We start from the raw sequence: 23,684 nt of genomic DNA, 5'->3' as shown, positions 1-23,684 counted from the left end.
TCTGCTCAGAGGAGAGCCAAGGCCTGCTGCAGAGCTCTCTCCTCAGGAGAGGGCCAGGCTGACTCACCCTGAGAGCAGGGAGCCACAGCTGCCCACACAGCCTGCTGCAGTGGAGCCTGCCCTCCCCCTCCCACCTCAGCCACTGCCCCCTCTGGGCTGGCTTCCACCAGCTTCACTCCCTGGGTGCTCTGGGGAGCCTCAGACAGCACCTTGGACAACTGCTGCCACACAGCCTCACCTACAGGAGACTCAGCCTGGCTGCCCTCAGCAGCTACCTGCCCCCCAAGGCACAGCAGGGATGCAGCAATGCTAACAGAAGAGGCAGCAGTGACACAGCCCAGGGGGTCAGGGGGCTCACTGCTCACCCAGGGTGCTGCAGGCTCCAGCAGCAGCTGCTCTAGGTGGGGGCAGGAGGTCCCACCCAGCTGAACTGCTCTGTTCTAGTCCAGAAGGCAGCCAGTGCTCTCCTGAGGTGCATGAAGTGTGGGGAGCAGGGCAAGGCAGGGTCCCCTCCCCCTCTGCTCTTCCCTGCTGAGGCCACAGCCTTCTGTCCAGTCCTGGCCTCCCCAGGTCAGCAGGGACAGTGGAGAGTGCCCAAGAGAGGATGCTGAAGGGCCTGAAACATCTGTGAGGAGGAAAGGCTGAGCCCTGGGGAAGCCCTGGGGCTGCTGAGCCTGGGGAAGGGCAGCCCCAGAGGAGATCTTATTGATGGCTGAAGAGCTGGGGGCCAGGGCAAGGGGCCAGGGGCCAGGGGAAGGAGCCAGGGGCCAGGGGAAGGAGCCAGGCTCTCTCCAGTGGTGCCCTGGGACAGGCCAAGGGCAGTGGACACAGACTGGAACCCAGGAGGCTCCAGCTCAGCAGGAGCAGAAAATCCTTCACTGTGAGGCTGCTGGAGCCCTGGAGCAGGCTGCCCAGGGGGGCTGTGGAGCCTCCTTCCCTGCAGACTTTAAGACCCACCTGGATGTGTGCCTGTGTGAGCTGCCCTGGCTGCCCCTGCTCTGGCATGGGGGCTGGGCTGGGGAGCTCCAGAGGCCCCTTCCAGCCCCAGCACGCTGGGATCCTCTGAGAAGCCACCCCCCAGCTGGCCAAGGGGAGCATGAGCACAAGGTGGTCACTGCCAGGACACTTCACCTCCTGCTCCTAGCTGGACCTGTGCCTGCTGGGGTGTGCAGTGCCTGGCTTTGAGGAAGAGCAGGCCAGGAAACAGACTTCAGACATGCACTGCTGACTGCTCCCCACTTGGAGGGGAAAGCCACCCCCAGCAGCACCATGGCCCTGGCAGCACTCTGCTGGGCTGGGAGTGTGCAACTCCAATGGAAGCAGCCCAGAGGGCAAAGGCAGAGCCAGGGGACAGCACATACTGCATTGCTGAGCAGCTTGATTCTCTTCCTGCCTCCTTTCTGCTCCTCTCTTGGGGGAAGCTGTGCCTGGGAAGAGTAGAAGAAGAAGAAAGGTTCAGGAAACCTCTTCCTGCTCCCCAGGGGCAGGGCCCACCTCAGGCAGCCACTGCCCCTGGCCACATCTGCTCACCCACTTTGGGCCACCCCTGAAGAGACAAATGAGTGGCTGGTGCCCCACCTGCCCCTTGGCCTTCCTGCCTGAAGTGCTGCTCTCCTGCAGGAAGCTTCCCCAGGCTGTGGGGAAGAGTCCTGCAGCAAGGATGTGACCAGCAGTGCCTGCCCAGGACAGGAAGAGGGCAGCTCCTCTGGGAGCACCACCAGAGCAGCCCAACAGCTCCCTCCTGCCTTCCACAACATCTGCCCCTGGGGGTGAGGCTCCAGCAGCAAATGAACCACAACCACATCCACAGCAGCAGAAGCAAACAGAAGCCTGAGGTTTGCCAGGCTGTGGAGTCAGCTGCTGAGCCTCAGAAACACAACCTCCAGGGCACTGAGAGCCCTGCAGGGCAGCAAATCCCAGACAAGCCTGGCCATGACTGCAGGTCACATTTACACCTCACAGAACAGAATGAGCTGCAACAGGAGCAGCAAGTCCTAGAGTCACAGCATGGGGTGGGTTGGAAGGGACCTTGCAGCTCCTCCAGGGATGAGCTCCATGGGCAGGGACAGCTCCCCCCAGCCCAGGCTGCTCAAGGCCTCACCCAGCCCGGGTGGGGAAGGGGCAGCCACAAGCTCCCTGGGCTGAGCTCCCCAGGAGCAGTGCAGCACCTCCCCAGGCCTCCCAAAGGAGCTGTGGTGCCTGTGCCAAGGGTGAGGGAGTTAAACTCCAGCAGCAGCACAGAAGGGAACATTCCTCCTTGCTTTCTCCAGGCTTGTACATTCCCTGCTCCTCCAGCTACCTCCCTCAGGCCCCAGATATTCCCCCAGCTGCTCTCTGCCACCTCCACACTGCCCTCAGGCCCTCTGCCTGGCTCAGGCACACTGCAGTGGGCGTTCCTGGAGCCCACACAGCGCTCCTGAGCCAGACTGAGCCTGCAAGCAGGAGCCCTGCTGGGGGCAGCCAGGTGCAGGAGCCAGCCCAGCAGCAAGTGGGGGCTTGGGGAAAGCAGGAACCCAGCCTCAGCCCTGCTGGAGCTGAAGATGCCAGCCCAAGAGGGAAGAGCAAGCAGCACAGCAGCAGCTCTGGGCAGCTCCTGCAACAGGGGAGTTCCTGCTTCAGGTAAGGAGATTCCAAAGATCTGCAACACAGCCTCTGAGGCAAAAAGATTTTCATCTCCCAGTGTCACTCCTAGCAGATAAAACCCTCCCTCCACCCACAGCTGATGACAGATTTCACCCCAGGAGCAACTGCCTTGCCTATCAGCCTCCCCTTTGGCAGCCCTTGGCTCTGCAGAGCTGGCTCAGCTGCCAGGAGCCTGGGTGGTCAGCAGCTCTGGGCCTCTTGGGCAGCTGGGACTGGGGCAAGGAAACCCTCTGAGGAAGCTCCATCAGGGGCACAGCAGCTCCCAGGAGCTGCCCTTGGACTGCTGCTCTGAGCCCAACCAAGAGCTTCACAGGGACCTGCAGTGCTAGGGTGGGAGGCAATGGCTTGGAGCTGGCAGAGAGGAGATGGAGACTGGAGATGAGGAAGGAATTCTTTGTGGGGAGAGCCTGGCACAGGCTGCCCAGGAGGCTGTGGCTGCCTCCTCCCTGGAGCTGTTCAGGACCAGGCTGGATGAGGCCCTGAGCAGCCTGGGCTGGAGGAGGTGTCCCTGCCCAGGGCAGGGGGTGGGAACTGGATGAGCTTGGAGGTCCCTTCCAAGCCAACCCACTCTGTGAACCCCCAGCCTCAGCTCACTTCAGGGCCTGCAGTTCTCACTCAGAGGCAGCAGCAGCTTCCCTGCACCACTACCTCCTCCTCTCCTGGGAAGTCATCTCCTTCCTCTGCACCTTCAGAGCTCTTCTCATTGTGCTCCAAGGCATCCAAGAGCCCAGCACACTTCCTTCTGGGTGAGAGGAGCTCTTCCTCATACTCCAAGCACAGGCTGGATGCTTCCTCTCCCTTTCCTGCCAAGCACACAGACAGAGAACAACTCAGGCACTCCACAGCTCCTCTCCTGCACTGCCATGGCCTCAGAGCCTCCCAACCCACAGAGCTCTGCTGGGCTGCTCAAGCTGCCCCATGTGCCCAAACTGCACTGCCTGGACTGAGTAAGAAGCTGACTTTGGTTCATCACTGCCCACATTGCTCAAGAATTGGTGGTGGACTTCCCACACTTTCCCTTAAGTAACAGCCTCAGAATGGCTTTGGGTCCACAGACAAAGTCCTGCAGCAGTTGGCTGCTTGACTGCTTCAGCTTTATGGAATTCCCCCCAGACTGAGCTCCTCTGTTTAAGAGCTTCTGGTGGGAGGCTTGGACTGCCTCAAAGATCCTGCCTGCAGGAGAGCAAGGTTGGGCTGGGTGATCTCTGACCTCTTCAACAACCAGACACAACCTGTGGCCTCACCCAGGAGCTGCATCCAGCTCTGGAGCCCTCAGCACAGGAAGGACCTGGAGCTGATGGGGAGGAGGCCAGGAGAATGCCCAGGGGGCTGGAGGGGCTCTGCTGTAACAGGGCTGAGGGAGCTGGGGCTGTGCAGCCTGGGGAAGGCTGCAGGCAGAGCTCAGAGCAGCTCCCAGCAGCTGAAGGGCTCCCAGCAGGCTGCAGAGGGACTGCTCCCAAAGGCCTGCAGGGACAGCACCAGGGGCAGAGGTTTGAAATGAGAGCAGAGCAGATTGAGATTGGAGGTGAGGAGCAAGTTGTGCCCCAGGAGGCTGCTGGAGCACTGCCCCAGGCTGCCCAGGGAGGTGGCTGAGGCCCCAGGGCTGGCTCAGTGTGATGTGGCATCACTCACACTCAGCCCTAACTGCTGGGGGATCAGAGTCTTCAGCACAGCTTCACTGCTCTGCTCCAAAGCAGCAAGCCAGCCAGAGCAGAGCCTGCTGCCAGCCTCTCTGAGGTGAGAAACACAACTCCAGGCCAGCTAACCACAGGCCTGGAAGCACTGCTGTGGCCCAAGCTCACTGCCCTCCTGCTGCTTTCCTCCTCAGATTCCTCTGGAGAAGTTATTTGCACAGGGGGTGGAAGGAGGCCATGGGAAAGTCAGTGCCAGCCAGAAACAGACTCCCACCTCAAGATGTTCCCCCAGGCTCCTGCAGGACACTTTCAGGCCCCATCTGCTCTGTGGTTGCAGCTGTCCCCTCACAGCACCCCAGAATGCTAGGGGCTGGAAGGGACCTCCAGAGATCATCTATTCATCTGCTGCTGCCAAGCTGCAGCCCTTCTCATCTGCCCTTAACCTCAGCCTTGGAGCTCTCCCTGCTCTCTCCCCCTCCTGTCTCTAGTCTCTTGCTCCTCTCTGCTTAAAAGCAGCCCCAGTGCTCTCTGGGAGGCCTCACCTTTTCTCCTCTTCAGGCTGGGAACATGGTCATCCAGGCTCTTGGCTTTCTGCAGGGAGAGGATGTGCTCAGCTGAGGTGGATGGTGCTGAGCTGCTTTCACTCAGGCAGGCAGCAGAGCTGGCAGGACGCTGCAGCAGGGGTGGGGGCATCTGCAAGGGGGTGACAGCAGTAAGCACAAGCTGCTCTGTGCACAGACAGCCCAGCAGCAGCCCAAGGACATCTCCCTTCACCCCACAACCAGCCTTGCCAGCATGGCTGCTCTGCAGGCTGGCTGGGGGCAGCTGCAGCAGGGCAGCCATGGGAACAGAAGGGAGAACTTTGTCCCCCTGGGGGTGCTGGGGGCTGGAGTCTCCTCTGGAGCCATTCTAAAACAGTCTGGATGTGCTCCTCTGTGACCTGCCCTGGGTGACCCTGCTCTGGCAGGGGGCTGGGGGAGCTCCAGGGGCCCCTTCCAGCCCCTACCATCCTGTGGTTCTGGGACATTTGACAGCAAGGGACTGCTCCTGAATCCTAGCTGGAAGGGGCCTTGAATGAGAAGCCCAAAGCCTTGTGAGTAGAGAGGAGCCAGTGAGGAGCTGCAGGAAGAGCTGGGGGTTGCTCTCACTCTTTACAGCACTCCAGATTCAGGGGCTGGTGAATTCTTCCCCCAGAGCAAAGGCTGGGGATGCTGCCATCAGCTGCAGCCATTTGCACCCCAGGCTCTCAGGGCTGTGTTTGCTGAGCAGAAACTGGAAGTTATTTTTGTGATCTAATGTGATGAGCTGTCCCCCACGAGGCCACATCCTGTCCCAGCTCACCCCTGGAGAGCTGGGAGCCACAGCCCCTTTCCCAGAAAGCTCCCAGTGTCCAGAAGTGACAACTGACTTGCTCACATCTCTCACCTGCCCAAGGACTCTCCCTTCCCAGCCCTCACAGATGGGGAAACCCAAACAAAAACCCCAAGCACACAACAGAAGTTGGAAAGCTGAGCAGAGAGGAACCTCAGGAAGTTCAGCCAGGGCAAATGGAGGGTCCTGGCCCTGCCCTAGGGAGGAGGACAGGTGAGGGGGGACCTGCTGGGAAGCAGCTCTAGGGTGAAGGAGCTGGGAGTGCTGGTAGAGAAGCAGCCCTGGAGCCAGCAGGGTGCTCTCCTGGCCAAGCAGGCCAGTGGTCTCCTGGGATGCATGAGGAAGTGTGGCCAGAAGGAGAGGGAGGCTCTGCTTCCCCTCTGCTCTGTCCTAAGGCTGCAGCTGGAATACTGGGGCCAGCTCTGGGCTCTCCAGCTCAAGAGAGACAGGAAAATACTGGAGAGAGTCCAGCAGAGGTTACAAAGCTGCTGAGGGGCCTGGGGCAGCTCTGGGAGCAGCAGGGGCTGAGGGCCCTGGGGCTGAGCAGCCCCAGAGGAATTGCTCTCAGCAAGAGCTAAAGGAGCTGTGGGGGCAAGAGGCTGGGGCCAGGCTCTGCTCAGTGGTGCCCAGGGACAGCACAAGGAGCAATGGGCACAGAGTGGCAGCCAGGAGGTTCCCTGAGGAGAAAGTTGTTTGGTGTGAGGGAGCAGAGCCCTGGAGCAGGCTGCCCAGAGAGGTTGTGGAGTCTCCTGGTGTGGAGAGCTTCCAACCCCCCCTGGGCACTGTGCCCCTGGGCAGGCTCTGGGGGGCCCTGCTTTGGCAGGGGGGCCCTGGGGGGCTGCAGAGCTCCCTCCCTGCTGAGCTCCTGACTCACTGTGTCCTGGGCGAGGCGGAAGAAGGAGGAGACGCTCCTGACGGCGCGGCCGAAGCTGTCGTAGACGCTGACGTGGGGCCGGACCCAGGAGGGCAGACTGCCCCTCACAGAGCCAGCTGTGAACCTGGGCAGGGGTGGACAGGGAGGCCTGAGCTGGGCTGGGTCAGCTCCACAGACACAGAGCCCAGAAGAATGAGGGAAGAGCAGCAAGACAACAACAGGCTGAAACGGTGGAGGGAACAGGAGGTTTGACCTCCCCCCCGGGGAACAGGGCCCTGGGGCCAGCATGAAGCACACCAGCAGCCAGGCCTCCTTCAGCCCTAAAGCCTGGACCTCTGCAACAGTGAGAGGAGAACTGAACTGTGAGGTGCTCACTGGCCCCACTCAAACCTCAGCACTGAGGGACACCACTTCAGCCTGGTGCCTGTTGGGAGCTGTGCCCTCCCCCCAGCAGTGAGAGAGGTCTGCTGTAGTGGTGAGCTTGGCAGAGCAGGGCTCACAGCTGGGCCTGGTGTCTCCAGGGCCTTGCCCAACCTGAATCACAGATTTGTGGTGGACAGAGAAGGCTTTAAGCTCACCCAGTCCAACCATTCCCTACCTCTACCAAGTCTGGTGCTACACCACAGCCCTCAGCACATCTCCCTGGCTTTGGAGCTCCCCCAGGGATGGGGATTCAGCCACCTCCCTGGGCAGCCTGCTCCAATGGTTGAGAAGCCTTTCAGTGAAGAAGTTGCTTCTGATGTCCAACTTAAACCACCCCTGGTGCCACTTGAGGCCATTTCCTCTCATCACTGGGGGAGGAGACCAAGCCCCACCTCACCCCAGCCTCCTTTCAGCAGGCTGTAGCGAGCCAGCTGGTCTCCCTTCAGCCTCCTTTCCTGTGTGCATCCAAAGCACCAAAGCCCAGGTGAGGAGGGAGAGCTGCTGGTGTGTGCTGAGCCCAGGCCTCACCTCTGGTCACAGAGGAAGATGGCTCCATAGTCCTGGCGGTGCCTGATGACCCTGCCGATGGCCTGGTTGACAGCACGGGAGGCCTGCTGGTGGTACCACTCCCAGCCAGAGAGGTACTGCAGGAGAGAGGAATGAGCACTGCTGACACTGGCTGGGGTGCTGGACACTCACTGCTGCCTCTGAACAGATGGGAACACCCAACAGCATCTACCAAGACATCTGGAGGCATGACAGTCTGAGCAGCAGGGCAAGGGAAGCTCCTTCCCCTCCGCCCTCATGAGGTCAGATCTGGAGTACTGTGGCCAGCTCTGGGCTCCTCAGCTCAGGAGGCAGGGAAATACTGCAGAGAGTCCAGCAGAGGCTGGAGTCTCATCTGCAGAGCTTCCAACCCCCCCTGGGCACTGTGCTCCTGGGCAAGCTGCTGGGGGTGCCCTGCTGGAGCAGGGGCTGGGCTGGGCGAGCTCCAGAGGTCCCTTGCAACCCCTCTGGGATTCTGTGGTCTCCAAAGGCCAAGGAAAAGCAGCCACAGGTAGCCAAGAGGCAGAAACAATGGCACAGGCCTGGAACCAGCCAGGAGGGAGGAGCTGCCCAGCATTACCTGTGCCCCTGCAGCAGTGCTCTTCATCTCATCCAGGAACTGCATCTTCAGCACAACTCTGGGCTCCCTGCGCGGGGGAAAGGGCAGCCCGGTGACGACGACGGCTCGGCCTGTGATGTCTGCAAAGTCCAAGCCCTCACTGGCCTGCAGGGAGGGAGAGCTTTCCATTAACCACAGACCTGGGAGAGCCATTTCAGAGCACTTCAGCAGCTGTTGCTCTCTTTCCTCTCCATTAAGCACAGCTGTGAAGGATCTTAGCAGCAGCTTTACTTTGGGTTTCTGCTTTTATTACCAGGACTTCGAAACTCAGCTTTTCCCCCCCAGGAGGCCCTGGAGTAAAGCCCAGCCCAGCCCAGCCAGCACTGCTAATGCAGATGTCTGACTCCTGGACAAGCAGAACTGTATTCAGAAGACTTCTGAAGCATCAGTCAATACCTCTGACCAATGCCTCTGTACCCTCAAATGTTAGTAAGGCCTAAGGAGGACACAGCAAACCTCCTCTGCCACCAAAGAGCCTCAGAACCACTCCAAAGGAACAATGGAAAGCTAGGAGAAAGCTGCTGGGAGAGAGCTGGTTAGAGACCTCTGGACAACAAACCTCTTCTCCAAGGCCTCCAGCTGTGCAGTCATGTCAGCAGCCCTGTGAGCAGGGCAGAGCAAAGAGCTCATCCCTCAGCCTCAGGGGCCTGCAGAGCAGGAGCTCTCCCCTCTGTTCCTGGAAAGCCAGGGCTCCAGGAGCTGAGAGTCCCCCCCACAAACTGCCAAAGCTTTGCTCCACTCCTCCAGCTCCAGCTGCTTTGGAGACTGGGACTGAGAGGTCCAAAGAAGTTGAATTTGCTCCTGGTTTGCAGTCAGCAGCAACAAAAGAGCAGCTCTAGGAGTAACTGAGGCTTCTGCAAGGACTCCACTGCTCATCAATCTGTCAGCACTGGGGAAAGGCAATGAAAGGCCACAGATGTGTGCAGAGGGTCTGAAGTTAATGGAGATGTTTTCAAGCTGAGGAACATTTGTGGCTTTCAGCAGGCTTGTTCTACCAAGATTCATAGCCAGGGCTGCCTGTGGCTCTCCTCCCAGGCAGCTGCTCCCAGCCAGGGGGTGGAGTTTCCAGCCAGCAGCCAACAGGAGACAGAAACTCTTCTCCTTTCTGATGTGCTCCTGGGAAGCCTGATCCAGGGGGGGTTGGACTGACTGCAGGGGGGGTTGGGCAAGATGACCTTTGAGGGTCCCTTCCAACCAGAGGCCATCTGTGAGCTCCAAGATGTTTGCCTCTAATAAACCCAAGAAGGAGGCACAGAGAAACCTGGCAGAGCTTGGAAAAGCCTTCAGGGCCTGCCACTCCTCCTGGGGGCTGCTCTTCCTCCAGACAATTACAGTCAAACAACAGAAATGGATGGGAATGTAGAATTCCCCACCCCCACCCCCACCCCCTGCATAAGGAGAGCTCAGATGAAAGAAAACCTCTCAGCCAGTACCTTCCCTCGACACACTGCCAAGAAGGTAGCTCCAGTGGACTTAGGACAGGCAACTTTATCACAGTAGGCATCCATCACCTGCAAGGCAGAGGGGGTTAAGCAGGAAGGGAATCATCCTGAGCTACCTGCTGAAGGGAAAGCTACCCCTGACTTCACACTGGGAGCTCCACTCTCAGCCCAGCACAAGCTGGGAGTGGGGAGAGGAGAGCTCCACTCTCAGCCCAGCACAAGCTGGGAGTGGGAGAGGAGAGCTCCACTCTCAGCCCAGCACAAACTGGGAGTGGGGAGAGGAGAGCTCCACTCTCAGCCCAGCACAAGCTGGGAGTGGGAGAGGAGGAGAGCTCCACTCTCAGCCCAGCACAAGCTGGGAGTGGGAGAGGAGGAGAGCTCCACTCTCAGCCCAGCACAAGCTGGGAGTGGGAGAGGAGGAGAGCTCCACTCTCAGCCCAGCACAAGCTGGGAGTGGGGAGGAGGAGAGCTCCACTCTCAGCCCAGCACAAGCTGGGAGTGGGGAGAGGAGGAGAGCTCCACTCTCAGCCCAGCACAAGCTGGGAGTGGGGAGAGGAGGAGAGCTCCACTCCTAGGATAAGATCAAGTGTGGGGGCTTCACTTTCACCCTAGGAGAGTGAGTAACTTCCCTTCCATCTTGGGATGGCATTTAGGTGTTTCCCTTCCACCCCAGCATTGAGTGTGGAGCTTCACCCTCTAACACATCACAGGAAAGGAATTTGAAACAGCCAAGCAGCTCCTGACAAGGCTCCAGGGAGGTTCTGCAGGCAGCCAACCTCTGCAAAGCTTCCTTTGCTCCTGGGCTCCACAAACATGGGCTTCACTTCTTCTATTCTTCTGGCAAGATCATGCTCCTGTCCAACAGATAGGGAAGGTATCAGAAGTGGTCATCTGAGGGGAAGGCCCTGCAGCAGTGCCCACAGGAAGGGATATGCTCAGGAGTGGTCACCACACTTCCCCAAGCAGAGGAGGTGGAAGCAGAGAGCTGCAGCCCCAGCAGCACTGCCTCCTTGCAGCTGGTGCACTCAGACATGACACAGAGAAGAGATCCAATCCTTTCCACTTGCAAGCACCCAGCACCCCCTCCTAGAGTCCCCTTTGCAGGGCCACCTCTGCCCCAGTGCTCACTCCTAAGGAGGAGGATATGAAGCAGCACTGCTCAGGCAAGCCTCAGCAGGGCCTCAGGTGAGGAGCAGGGACAGGGTGAGCCAGCAGCAGTCACTCCCTAGGAGTAAAGTAAGCAGTGCTCAGGCTGGGACTTTTTTCCCCTCCCTAAGAGTTGAAACACTTTGACCAACTCTAATTTGGAGGTTCAATAAGGAGAAGCTTGGTGAACTCTGGGATCAGATGGGATGAGAGACTGAGATTCCTCTGGGGTTCAGCTCCACCACGTTGGATTTCAGGGCCCTGTGACCAAGAGGGCAGAAGCCTGACTTGGGTTTTCACTTACTGACAAAGAAATGTTACTGAGCATGGCTGGAGAGCAAAGCCACAGAGCAATTCACCTACCCTCCAATACTCCAGGCTCCTGTCCATGACAGGATAGGATGGGAAGAAGATCAGCATGCCATGGGGGACAACTCTCACCAGGTTCCCTGCAAGCAGAGAGGCAGAGGCCTGGCTGAGGAGACCCCAGCCTGGGACACACAGGCTGCAGAGGAGCAGCAGCAGGGGACCCTCCCAAAACACAGAACAGGCTGGAAGGGAGCTCCAGAGCTCACCCAGCCCAATCCCCTGCCCTCAGCAGGGACATCCTGCCCTGCAGCAGCTTGCTCACAGCCTTCTCCAGCCTCACCTTGCACAGCTCCAGCCATGAGGCCTCAGCTCCCTCCCTGGGCAACCTGCTGCAGGGTTCCAGCAGCCTCCTGGGGCACAACTTGCTCCTCACCTCCAATCTCAGTCTGCTCTGCTCTCATTTCAAACCACTGCCCCTGGTGCTGTCCCTGGAGGCCTTTGGGAGCAGTCCCTCTGCAGCCTGCTGGGAGCCCTTCAGCTGCTGGGAGGCTGCTCTGAGGTCTGAACTCCCCCAGCTCCCTCAGCTGTCCTTGTGGCAGAGCTGCTCCAGCCCCCTGAGCATTTTCCTGGCCTCCTCTGGAGCCTCTCCATCAGCTCCAGGTGCTCCCTGTGCTGGGGGCTCCAGAGCTGGGCACAGCACTCCTTTGTGTCTCTGGATTCCACCTCCCAGGCCCAGCTGACCAGCTCAGAGCTCTCCTCCAAAGGCTTCCAGAGCTAACAGATTCCTTTCAACCCTGCCTGAGCTACAGAGATCAGAGATCTCCTTCCTGCCTGCTGCCCTCACTTGCTGCAGGGTTGTGCATTCTGTGTAACACCACTGGAACTAAAGCTGCTGACTTCTGGCAGGCTTCACACAGAGCCCTGAGAACCTTCAGCACCAGATGGACTGAGGCCCTGAGATCCTCACTTGCCCTGCAAGTGTTTGGCTGCAGCACCCCTGTGCACTGAGCTCCCAGCTGCTGCCACTTCCTGATCCTCTGAGGGGAGCCACAGTTTGGGCCCAAACTAAACACCTGCAGCCCAAATGAAAGCCCAGGCCTGGAGCTGTGACAGCAAGGACTCCAAGTGCCTTTGGCATGCAGCAGCAGGAGGCAGCTGCTTGAGCAGGCAGAGAGCATTCAGATATGCAAAACAAGCCTGCAGCTTCCTCTGCTCTGACCTCCTGAGTGCTCCTCCAGTCCCCAGTCCTGACCTCCCCCCTTCACTTACCAACTGTTTTCCCCAGGGAAGATAAATAATCCTCTGAGAACCTGCAAGGAAATCAAATCCAGAACATCACTGAGTTCCCTCTGCTGGGTTTCACTCTCCCTGACCTCCTCTGGCATCCAGCTGAAAGCAGCAATCCACCCTGCTGGCTGCTCCCTGCCAGGGCAGCCACCCAGCCCAAGGCAGAGAGGTCACTGATAACTTGACAGTGCACAGCCCAGCCCCCCAGCACCCCAGCCCCCAGCACCCCAGCCCCCCAGCCCCCAGCATCCCAGCCCCCCAGCACCCCGGCCCCCCGGCATCCCAGCGTGGAGGGCTGGAAAGGACCTCAGGAGCTCACCCAGCCCAACCCCCTGCCAAAGCAGGGCCCCCACAGAGCCTGCCCAGCAGCACAGTGCCCAGGGGGGGTTGGAAGCTCTGCACACCAGGAGACTCCACAACCTCTCTGGGCAGCCTGCTCCAGGGCTCTGCTCCCTCACACCAAACAACTTTCTCCTCAGGGAGCCTCCTGGCTGCCACTCTGTGCCCATTGCTCCTTGTGCTGTCCCTGGGCACCACTGAGCAGAGCCTGGCCCCAGCCTCTTGCCCCCCACAGCTCCTTCAGCTCCTGCTGAGCATTGCTCAGCTCCCCTCTGGGGCTGCTCTGCTGCAGGCTCTCAGCCCCAGGGCTCTCAGCCTCTGCTGCTCCCAGAGCTGCTCCAGGCCCCTCAGCAGCTCTGCAGCCTCCCCTGGGCTCTCTCCAGCAGTTCCCTGTCTCTCCAAGTGGGGAGCCCAGAGCTGGCCCCAGCAGCCAGCTGTGCCTTCACCAGGACACCAGCAGGGCTGGTGTTTGTTTTCAGCCCTGAGGGTGACCTGAACTTCCCTATCACCAAAAAGGATCAAGTGCAAATGGGCAGCCCCAGGAGCCTGATGAGCAATGCAACAACTGGAGGCTGCAAGCTGTGCCAGGAGGCTGCAGAGCTGCTGCCAAGCCCTGACTAACCCAGCAACCATCTCCCTTCCTGACTGCAGGAGGGCTGAGGCTGCAGGGGCAAGGAGGATGAAGCTGGTTGCCATGGTTATTATTTCCTGGGGGCAGCAGCCCAGCCCACAGTAAGCTCTGCTGGTTGCTACCAAGCCTCACTGCCAAGCCAGCTCTCCTCAGGCCTTTGTCTCTCTTTGGCCTCTGTTTTCCAAGGAAATTTACATATGAAGCTTAAGGAGAAGGAACAGAATGGGGGGAAGCATTTCTGCTGGGAGGACTATAAACACCCCGGGGTGTTGCCACAGCAAAGCCCAGGCTGGGAATTCCCTTCCTGCCAGATGTTCCAGCCCTCAGGCAGGGGTGGATCCAAGCCCTCTGCCGTGATGGGACAGCTGCCTGCCCACCAGCCCTGCACACTGAGGGAGGGCTGCAAGGTGTAGAGAGGCTCAGGAGTTTCCAGGCTGCTTCTCTGTCAAACTCCACTGCTGCAGAGCAGGGCACAGCTCCCCCTCTGCCTGCTCTGCTGCCTGCCTGCTTTCAGGCAGTGCTCTCTGAGCTGGCCTGAAGGTTGGACTCAATCTCAGAGGCCTTTTCCAACCCTGTTTTATGAGCTGCTTGCTGCAGGCTGAGCAGCCAAAGCAACTGCACTGAGGAGATGTTAGCTCTGAGCACTGCACTGCCCCAAAGCCCAGTGGGGCTGGAGAGCAATCCCAGAATGGGCTGGAAGGGAGCTCCAGAGCTCACCCAGTGCACCCCTGCCCTCTGCAGGGACATCCTGCCCTGCAGCAGCCTGCTCACAGCCTTCTCCAGCCTCACCTTACACAGCTCCAGCCATGAGGCCTCAGCTCCCTCCCTGGGCAACCTGCTGCAGGGTTCCAGCAGCCTCCTGGGGCACAACTTGCTCCTCACCTCCAATCTCAATCTGCTCTGCTCTCATTTCAAACCTCTGCCCCTGGTGCTGTCCCTGCAGGCCTTTGGGAGCAGTCCCTCTGCAGCCTGCTTAGAGCCCTCCAGGTGCTGGGAGCTGCTCTGAGCTCTGCCTGCAGCCTTCCCCTCCCCAGGCTGAACCCCAGCTCCCCCAGCCTGGCCTCATGCAAAGGTGCTCCAGCCCCTGAGCATTCTGTGGCCCTCCTCTGGACTCACTCCAGAAGGTTCAGGTCCAGAAGGCCTCTACCAGACCCTGAGTGCAGCTCCTGGGTGACTGGGGGAGGAGATCCTATCTGGCCTGCTCAGGGCCCTCCTAGTGCCCTCAGTGCTGTGACATTTGGTAGCTCCAGCCCTGCAGCTCAGAGCTGCCAACAGCAGCACCAAGGGGTGCTGTGAGCCAGCAGGATGTCCACACTGGGACAGACTTTGTCCAAGAGAAGAAGTGCAGGGACCACTGAAGTCAGCACCAGCCTCCTGCAAGCAGAGCCCCACACACAGAGCCAGGAGTTCAAAGCAGAATCCCAGGTGGAAGTTTCCTACCTCCTCTCATAGCTGGAAGTGAGCTCAGTTCCATCAGGCCCCTTAGGAATGATCCCAACCCAGAGCTGGTGCTTGCTGATGACATGAGGATTCTCCAGGCAGACAGGAAAAGGGCTACAGGAAACAGAGAAGGGAGCTGCAGCCCCAGGGCATCCTCCACCGGCAGCCAGGCCACAGCCCTGCAGGCAAGTGCCAAGGCAGGCCCCAGAGATCAGAGGGCAGGGAGGGCACACAGCTGGCTACTCACATCTGCATCTCCAGGGTGAATGAGGAGAGGGGGGAGAGAGTCCCACTGGTGAGGATGATGGACCTGACCCCCTGGCCCACCAGCTCCTGCATGCAGTACCCAGGGCTGAAGCACCAATAGCTCAAGGTCTTTCCTGGAGCAAAGGAAGAGAAAGCCCCAGGAAGGCAGGCTGCAGATGGCAACACTGGGATGGGACTGAGACACAGCCCCTGAGCCCCCCCTGGCCAGCCCCTGAGCCCCCCCTGGCCAGCCCCTGAGCCCCCCCTGGCCAGCCCCTGAGCCCCCCCTGGCCAGCCCCTGAGCCCCTCCTGGCCAGCCCCCGGGCCAGCTGCTGAAGCTAAACCCCCAGGTGTGTGGCAGCTTCTGCTTTGGTTCTCGCCAGGCTTAGCTTCTGCACCCAGCTCCTGAGCCCCCAGCACAGGGAGGACCTGGAGCTGATGGAGAGGCTCCAGAGGAGGCCAGGAAAATGCTCAGGGCCTGGAGCAGCTCTGCCACAGGGCCAGGCTGAGGGAGCTGGGGTTCAGCCTGGGGAGGAGAAGGCTGCAGGCAGAGCTCAGAGCAGCTCCCAGCAGCTGAAGGGCTCCCAGCAGGCTGCAGAGGGACTGCTCCCAAAGGCCTGCAGGGACAGCACCAGGGGCAGAGGTTTGAAATGAGAGCAGAGCAGATTGAGATTGGAGGTGAGGAGCAAGTTGTGCCCCAGGAGGCTGCTGGAACCCTGCAGCAGGTTGCCCAGGGAGGGAGCTGAGGCCTCATGGCTGGAGCTGTGCAAGGTGAGGCTGGAGAAGGCTGTGAGCAAGCTGCTGCAGGGCAGGATGTCCCTGCTGAGGGCAGGGGGTTAGTATCAGTCAGGGTTGGAAGGCACCACAAGGCTCAGCCAGTTCCAACCCCCCTGCCATGGCAGGGACACCCCACACTAGATCAGCCTGGCCACAGCCTCATCCAGCCTGGCCTTAAACACCTCCAGGGCCAGGGCCCCAACCACCTCCCTGGACAACCCATTGCAGGGCTTCACCACTCTGATGGGGAAGAACTCCCTCCTCCAGCTGGACTGGGTGACCTCTGGAGGCCCCTCTCAGGGGCCAGGGAAGAGCAAGGTACCAGGCTGCAGCTCAGTGAGATGAAAGACAGAGGCCTGAAGTTACTGAGAAACCCAACCTCCCCCCCTGCCCCTGCTTGGAAGCAGCAGCAGCTCTGCTCCCTGGGGATTTCCAGGGGCTATAAACCTCTCATCTAAACTTTCCACTTTCCCTGCAGTCAGCTGCCAGAACTTTCAGCTTCTGTGGGCTGTGGCTCCCTGAGGTGTGTGGAAACCCTGGCAAAGCAGAGCTTAGCCCCAGAAAGGCTCTGGAGGAGCAGGGATAAGTCACAGCAACCCCTGCTCAACTCCTAGGTGTGCCACCACTGCTCCTGCTGAGAGCCCACCAGGGGCAAAGGAACAAGGGGGGAAGCAGTCAGCTGCTTCAGGAGAGCAGGCAGCTCCCCCAGGAGCTTTCCTTCTGGCTCCTTTGGCACTCAGTCAGACAACAGCTGCCAAAGAACACTCTGCCCCTTGACTCTGCTGAGAGCCCCCCCAGGCCTGCCTCCAGCCCTGCTGGCCCCAGCAGGAGAAGGGCACAGAGCTGCTGGGGAGAGTCCAACAGAGATGCTCCCAGGGCTGGAGCAGCTCTGCCCTGAGCACAGGCTGAGGGAGCTGGGGCTGTGCAGCCTGGAGAAGCAAAGGCTCCAGGCAGACCTTCGAGCTGCTGCCAGGACCCAAAGGCATCCTGCAGGGAGGCTGCAGAGGGACTCTGCATGAGGGTGGCAGAGCCAGGCCCAGGGGAAGGGCTGGAGCCTGAGGCAGGGCAGGGCTGGAGCCGAAGAAGCTCTTCAGCAGGAGGCACAGGGAGGCTGAGGCTGAGGCCTTGAGCAGCTGAGTGCAGCTGGGAGGGGTCCCTGCCCCCTGCAGGAGCTGCCCCCTGCGGCCCCTGCCCCCTGCAGGAGCTGCTCCCTGCGGCCCCTGCCCCCTGCAGGAGCTGCTCCCTGCGGCCCCTGCCCCCTGCAGGAGCTGCTCCCTGCGGCCCCTGCCCCCTGCAGGAGCTGCCCCCTGCGGCCCCTGCCCCCTGCAGCCGCTGCCCCCTGCAGCCCCTGCCCCCTGCGGCCCCTGCCCCCTGCAGGAGCTGCTCCCTGCAGGAGCTGCTCCCTGCAGCCCCTGCCCCCTGCAGCCCCTGCCCCCTGCAGCCCCTGCCCCCTGCAGCCCCTGCCCCCTGCAGCCCCTGCCCCCTGCAGCCCCTGCCCCCTGCAGCCGCTGCTCCCTGCAGCCCCTGCCCCCTGCGGCCCCTGCTCCCTGCAGCCCCTGCCCCCTGCGGCCCCTGCCCCCTGCGGCCCCTGCCCCCTGCAGGAGCTGCCCCCTGCGGCCCCTGCCCCCTGCGGGAGCTGCCCCCTGCAGGAGCTGCCCCCTGCAGCCGCTGCTCCCTGCGGCCCCTGCCCCCTGCAGGAGCTGCCCCCTGCGGCCCCTGCCCCCTGCAGGAGCTGCCCCCTGCGGCCCCTGCTCCCTGCAGGAGCTGCCCCCTGCGGCCCCTGCTCCCTGCAGGAGCTCCCCACAGCTCCCTGCCCAGTGACTCACCCCCTGCTCACAGCTGCATGGCAATGCTGCTCTGCAGTTGTCTCCTTCCACCTCACCTGGGCAAATGCACCCAGGTGATGCTCAGAGCCCGCAGGAACGCCGCTCCCAGGGTGAGGAAGCTGCAGCTGCCCCCTGCACACCGAGGGGCTGCAGAGCCCAGCCCTGGGCAGGGATGGAGCAGGGAGCTCTCCAGGCAAGGGCTAAGTCACTCGTGGCAGGAGCCTGCATGGGAGCCCCTGTGCTGCTGTGGATGGCCTGCAGCAGTCAGCTCGGCTGGGAAAGACCTCTGGGTCCAAGCCTTACCCCAGCACAGCCAGGCCACCACTAAGCCATGGCCCTCAGCACCACCTTTCCATGGCTTCAAATACCTCTGGGGATGATGATTTGACCCTGGGCAGCCTGGGCCAGGCCTTGACACCCCTCAAGAGGAAGAAATTGCTCCCCATGACCAACCTAAGCCTCCCCTGGGGCAACTGAGGCCCTTTCCTCTTGCCCTGTCACTTGCTGCTCAGAAGGAGACCAAGCTCCCCCTGCCTCCAACCTCCTCTCAGGGAGCTGCAGAGAACTCCAACCACTCAGGGGCTGCCTGCACTGCTCAGGATGAAATACTCCTCTCCAACCAGGGGAGGCTTAGGCTGGCCAGGAGGAACCATTTCTTCCCCTGGAGGGCTGTCCAGGCCTGGCCCAGGCTGCCCAGGGCAGTGGTGCAGTCCCCATGCCTGGAGGGGTCTCAGAGCCTTGGAGCTGTGGTGCTGAGGGCCATGGCTTGGTGATTGGACTTGATGGCATCAAAGGACTCTTCCAGGCAGAACAGTTCAGTGATCCTTTGCATTTGTTGGGACTTGCACCACGTGGAAGCCTGGCAGAGGGCAGACAGGACTGAGCAAGCCTCCAGCTTCCTCCCTGGGCAACCTGTTCCAATGTTCCACCAGCCTCATGGTGCAGAACTTCCTCCTGATGTCCAAACTTAACCTCTCCTGCTCCAGTTCCAAGCCCTTGCCTCTCCTCCTGCCCCCCCAGCCCCTTCTGGGCAGTCCCTGCCCAGCTGCCTGCAGCTCCCCTGCAGGTATTGAACTGCAGCTCTGAGCTCTCCCTGGAGCCTTCTCTCCTCCAGGCTGAGCAGCCCCAACTCTCTCAGCCTCCCTTCACAGCTGAGGTGCTCCAGCCCTCTGATCATCTTTGTGGCCCTACTCTGGACCCTCTCCAACAGGTCTGTGTCCCTCCTGTGCTGGGGGCTTAGGAAACAAGATCTGTATCTGTCTCTCAGTCAGCAAATGCTTTGGTTTCCACCTAAGGGTGGAAAGCAGCAGGGTGCTGCCTTGCAGCAGCTTTAGAGGCCTTTGATTCACAGGGCAAGTGTCCTCTCACCTCACCAAGCCCTTCTGAGCCATGGTTATATGGAGCTGGCTCCAGACACCAAGTTCTGCAAAGCACAAGGCAGGCAGAAGCAGGTGGGAGGAGGGAGAATGGCAGGAGGAACTCACAGCTGAGCAAGAAGCACTGAAGAGGTCAACTGAGGCTGAAACTATCAAGAAGAGCCAGCCCCAGGCAGCCCTGAGCGCCAGCCCTGAGCGCCAGCCCTGAGCGCCAGCCCTGAGCGCCAGCCCTGAGCGCCAGCCCCAGGCAGCCCTGAGCGCCAGCCCTGAGCGCCAGCCCTGAGCGCCAGCCCCAGGCAGCCCTGAGCGCCAGCCCCGAGCGCCAGCCCCAGGCAGCCCTGAGCGCCAGCCCTGAGCGCCAGCCCCAGGCAGCCCTGAGCGCCAGCCCTGAGCGCCAGCCCCAGGCAGCCCTGAGCGCCAGCCCCAGGCAGCCCTGAGCGCCAGCCCCAGGCAGCCCTGAGCGCCAGCCCCAGGCAGCCCTGAGCGCCAGCCCCAGGCAGCCCTGAGCGCCAGCCCCAGGCAGCCCTGAGCGCCAGCCCCGAGCGCCAGCCCCAGGCAGCCCTGAGCGCCAGCCCCAGGCAGCCCTGAGCGCCAGCCCCAGGCAGCCCTGAGCGCCAGCCCTGAGCGCCAGCCCCAGGCAGCCCTGAGCGCCAGCCCTGAGCGCCAGCCCCAGGCAGCCCTGAGCGCCAGCCCCAGGCAGCCCTGAGCGCCAGCCCCAGGCAGCCCTGAGCGCCAGCCCCAGGCAGCCCTGAGCGCCAGCCCTGAGCGCCAGCCCCAGGCAGCCCTGAGCGCCAGCCCCAGGCAGCCCTGAGCGCCAGCCCCAGGCAGCCCTGAGCGCCAGCCCTGAGCGCCAGCCCCAGGCAGCCCTGAGCGCCAGCCCTGAGCGCCAGCCCCAGGCAGCCCTGAGCGCCAGCCCCAGGCAGCCCTGAGCGCCAGCCCTGAGCGCCAGCCCTGAGCGCCAGCCCCAGGCAGCCCTGAGCGCCAGCCCCAGGCAGCCCTGAGCGCCAGCCCCAGGCAGCCCTGAGCGCCAGCCCCGAGCGCCAGCCCCAGGCAGCCCCGAGCGCCAGCCCTGAGCGCCAGCCCCAGGCAGCCCTGAGCGCCAGCCCTGAGTGCCAGCCCCAGGCAGCCCTGAGCGCCAGCCCCAGGCAGCCCTGAGCGCCAGCCCTGAGTGCCAGCCCCAGGCAGCCCTGAGCGCCAGCCCCAGGCAGCCCTGAGTGCCAGCCCCAGGCAGCCCTGAGTGCCAGCCCCAGGCAGCCCTGAGCGCCAGCCCCAGGCAGCCCTGAGCGCCAGCCCCAGGCAGCCCTGAGCGCCAGCCCCAGGCAGCCCTGAGCGCCAGCCCTGAGCGCCAGCCCCAGGCAGCCCTGAGCGCCAGCCCTGAGTGCCAGCCCCAGGCAGCCCTGAGCGCCAGCCCCAGGCAGCCCTGAGTGCCAGCCCCAGGCAGCCCTGAGTGCCAGCCCCAGGCAGCCCTGAGCGCCAGCCCCAGGCAGCCCTGAGCGCCAGCCCCAGGCAGCCCTGAGCGCCAGCCCCGAGCGCCAGCCCCAGGCAGCCCTGGCTGAGAGCCCCAGGGAGGGCCTTGAGGCAGGTCTGCACGAGCAGACCCAGGGTAGGGTCAGCCTGGTGAAGGGACTGCCCCAGGCAGAGCCAGGAGCAGCCTGCCAGAGCCTGCAGGGGGCTGACAGGCAGGGGGCTGACAGGCAGGAGCCTCCCTGAGTTATCGTCAGCCCTCTGCTCCTCAGAGCCATCTGTACCATCTAGGATAGCAGAGGCTGGTTCCCTCTCCCAGCCCTGCCTGGTCACAGGTGGAACAGCCTTGGGATGCCTGCAGCTGTCTGCTCTGATCTGAAAGGAGCAGGTGAGTGGCTTCCCAGGCAGCCTCTGTGGGAGCCTCCCCTAGACAGAGAGCTGTTACCTTCTTTTCTGGCAGAGGAAGTCCAGAGGTCTGTCCTCTCTCTCTTCTTCTCACTGCTGGGGCCCAGGTGAATGTGGACCTGGAGGGGAAGAAACCCTTCTGGAGGTGGCCACAGGAATGACCTTGCACCTCAGCCCTCAGGAGAGGCAGCCCATGGCAGGGCTACTCCATGGAGTCAGGGTCACTTCTGCAGCCTCCTCCCTCCCTGCTCCCCCTCCCTGCCTCCTCCCTCCCTGCCTCCTCCCTCACCCTTCTCCCCCTCCCTGCCTCCTCCCTCCCTGCTCCCTCCCCCTCAGGTCACAGAAGGTAACTTTCAGGTTCCATTTAGATCTGGTCCCTAAAGTTCACTGAGGCAACACAGCTCCTAAGTACCAAGGGACTCTGGGCGGGGGGGCAGGCAGGTTCATTGGCTCTGCTGTGTGGAACTGCCCTGCTCCTGAGCAGCCAGGAGGCACCACAGGGATGAGAAAAGGTTGACAAAGGAAAATAGGAAGGGAAATAAACACTTCTTTAGTTTGGGAGTGCCAGAGGCCTGGGGCAGGCTGCCCAGAGAGGCTGTGCAGAGCTCTGCAGAGCTTCCAACCCCCCCTGGGCACTGTGCTCCTGGGCAGGCTGCTGTGGGGGCCCTGCTGGAGCAGGGCTTGGCCTGGGGGAGCTCCAGAGGTCCCTTCCACCCCCTCCCTGCTGGGATTAAACACCAGAGCCAAGAAGCCCAAAGACTGCAGGAGGCAGCAGCTCTTACCTTGTAGTATTTGGCTGTCAAGGGCTGAGGCCTGAGAGCAGCTGTGCCTTCTGGGGGCTCACTGCTGAACACTGTCTGCAGAATGGATGCAAGCAAAGGGAAAGGTTTACCAACTGCTCCCAGCAAAGGCCCTCAGGGAGCTCTGCACTGGGAGGGAGCTGCACTAAGGGCACTGCTGAGATCAACTCACTAAGAGGAGCAAGGAGAGATACTGAAGCACAGAGAGACTTCAACAAAGAGGTTCATGGCAGGCAGCTGCTGCTCTCCAGGGGCCTGAGCGGAGCAGAAGCAAGGCAGGGCTGAAACTCAGAGTCCAGAATGGGCTGGAAGGGAGCTCCAGAGCTCACCCAGCCCAACCCCTGCCCTCAGCAGGGACATCCTGCCCTGCAGCAGCTTGCTCACAGCCTTCTCCAGCCTCACCTTGCACAGCTCCAGCCCTGGGGCCTCAGCTCCTTCCCTGGGCAACCTGCTGCAGGGTTCCAGCAGCCTCCTGGGGCACAACTTGCTCCTCACCTCCAATCTCAATCTGCTCTGCTCTCATTTCAAACCCCTGCCCCTGGTGCTGTCCCTGCAGGCCTTTGGGAGCAGTCCCTCTGCAGCCTGCTCGTAGCCCCCTGCAGGTCCTGGGAGCTGCTCTGAGCTCTGCCTGCAGCCTTCTCCTCCCCAGGCTGCACACCCCCAGCTCCTCAGCCTGGCCCTGTGGCAGAGCTGCTCCAGCAGCTGCACAGAGTCAGGAATAATGGATCCAGTCCCAGTCCATGATTCTGTGACCCAGGAATTTCTTGCCCCAGTGCCTGGATTCTCCTTCTTGTGCACACAAACTAACCAACCCTTCAGCCACACTCAGGTCACAAACCATCAGCATCAGACAGGGGGGGAGGGGAGAGAGCTTTTTGATCCAAAACAAACCCCCCAGGGCTTGTTCCACTGGCAGGAGGAGATCTGACTGCAGCTGAGCCCCAGGAAGCAGCCAGGCTGGTGAGGCCTTGGTGCTGACCACATTCTGGGCAGAGGTGAGCTGAGCAGAGGCCTCAGCCCTGGGCCAGCTGTGACACAGCAGCCAAGAGGCTGTTTGGTTTGTCTCAACCTTCAAGCTGCCCAAACATTCTCCTTGAGCATCACTCAAGGCCAGCAGAGCTTGGGCCTGCTTCAGAGGGAAGCTGGAAGTGGAACTGCAGGCCCCTGGCTCGCTGCAGCTGCTCCTTGCTTGCTGGTGCCCAGGTTTGGGCTTTGCACCATGGAAGGCTCTGGGCTGGAGGAGGCCTTCCAAGGTCATCCAGTCCTGCAGCCAGCAGGGCCAGCTGCAACCACAGCAGGCTGCCCAGAGCCCCAAACAGCCTGAGCTGCACCGCTGCCAGGCATGGGGCAGCTCCCAGGGCACAGGGGGCACAAGGAGAGGACTGAGAGCAGCAGCTGGGTCCCCCCCAGGGTCACATTCAGCTCCTGGGGCCCTGAAGAGATTCATTTGCCTTCAGAGCTAATTACAGCACCAAAGGAAAGCAACCAACAGCACACTGCAGGGAGCCAGGTGGGGGGCTCTGGGGTCCCATGGGGGGGGGGAGGGTTCTGTTGGCTTTGGGGTCCTGGTTTTGAGTTGGGATTGGCCTGGCTTGGGGTTGGGTTTCTGACTGGGGGGGGGGGGGTTTGGTTTTGGTTTCTGACTGGGTTGGCTTTGGGCTTGGTTTGGGTTTGGCTTTGCTGGGCCTTGGCTTTGCCTCTTGTTTGTTGGTTGCTTTGGCTCCAGGGTTTGTTTGTTTGTGTTCCTTAGGCTGTTTGTTTTCCCTCCACTTCCCCAGAAGATCTCAAATTCCCCAAACACAGCTGCTAGGCAGAGAGGGAACAGCTCAGGAGCTCAGCTCCACCTGGTGGAGGCTGAGCACAGAGCAGTGGAAATTAAGCCTCTGCAAAAAGAGGGCCTTGGAACTGTAACAGACCAACACCTGAGGATGAAGAGGGGAGCAGAGCAGCCCAGGGGGCAACAGCTTCCTCCTCAACCCCCCAGATGCCTCCATCTGCACAGAACCACAGAGTGGGTTGGGCTGGAAGGGAGCTCCAAAGGCCACCCAGTGCACCCCCTGCCCTCAGCAGGGACATCCTGCCCTGC

The 23,684-nt window shown here is 61.5% G+C and overlaps 1 protein-coding gene across 4 annotated transcripts in view; it reads right to left on the bottom strand.

The window, feature by feature from the left end:
* RTEL1 (regulator of telomere elongation helicase 1) overlaps positions 1–23,684 on the bottom strand; it is a 57,537-nt gene that overhangs the window by 21,968 nt on the left and 11,885 nt on the right. For 3 of the 4 annotated variants that reach the window (XM_068150250.1, XM_068150247.1, XM_068150248.1), the window contains exons 15-28: positions 21,581–21,655; positions 20,839–20,917; positions 14,952–15,084; positions 14,705–14,818; positions 12,277–12,317; positions 11,062–11,147; positions 10,329–10,406; positions 9,544–9,621; positions 8,072–8,215; positions 7,474–7,589; positions 6,523–6,646; positions 4,820–4,970; positions 3,289–3,446; positions 1,362–1,427 (exon numbers count right to left, since the gene is read on the bottom strand). In XM_068150250.1, the coding sequence (XP_068006351.1) occupies positions 1,362–1,427; positions 3,289–3,446; positions 4,820–4,970; positions 6,523–6,646; positions 7,474–7,589; positions 8,072–8,215; positions 9,544–9,621; positions 10,329–10,406; positions 11,062–11,147; positions 12,277–12,317; positions 14,705–14,818; positions 14,952–15,084; positions 20,839–20,917; positions 21,581–21,655 (1,443 nt within the window). The remainder of the gene's footprint in view (positions 1–1,361; positions 1,428–3,288; positions 3,447–4,819; positions 4,971–6,522; positions 6,647–7,473; positions 7,590–8,071; positions 8,216–9,543; positions 9,622–10,328; positions 10,407–11,061; positions 11,148–12,276; positions 12,318–14,704; positions 14,819–14,951; positions 15,085–20,838; positions 20,918–21,580; positions 21,656–23,684) is intronic. The other variant, XM_068150249.1, reaches the window with a different exon arrangement.

Source organism: Melanerpes formicivorus, unplaced genomic scaffold (assembly GCF_026170545.1).
Source record: "Melanerpes formicivorus ecotype bairdi unplaced genomic scaffold, bMelFor1.0.p_v2 SCAF_19, whole genome shotgun sequence".
NCBI lineage: Eukaryota > Metazoa > Chordata > Aves > Piciformes > Picidae > Melanerpes > Melanerpes formicivorus.
Note: the sequence above shows the minus strand (reverse complement) of the source record. Positions and strands in the feature narration are given on the sequence as shown.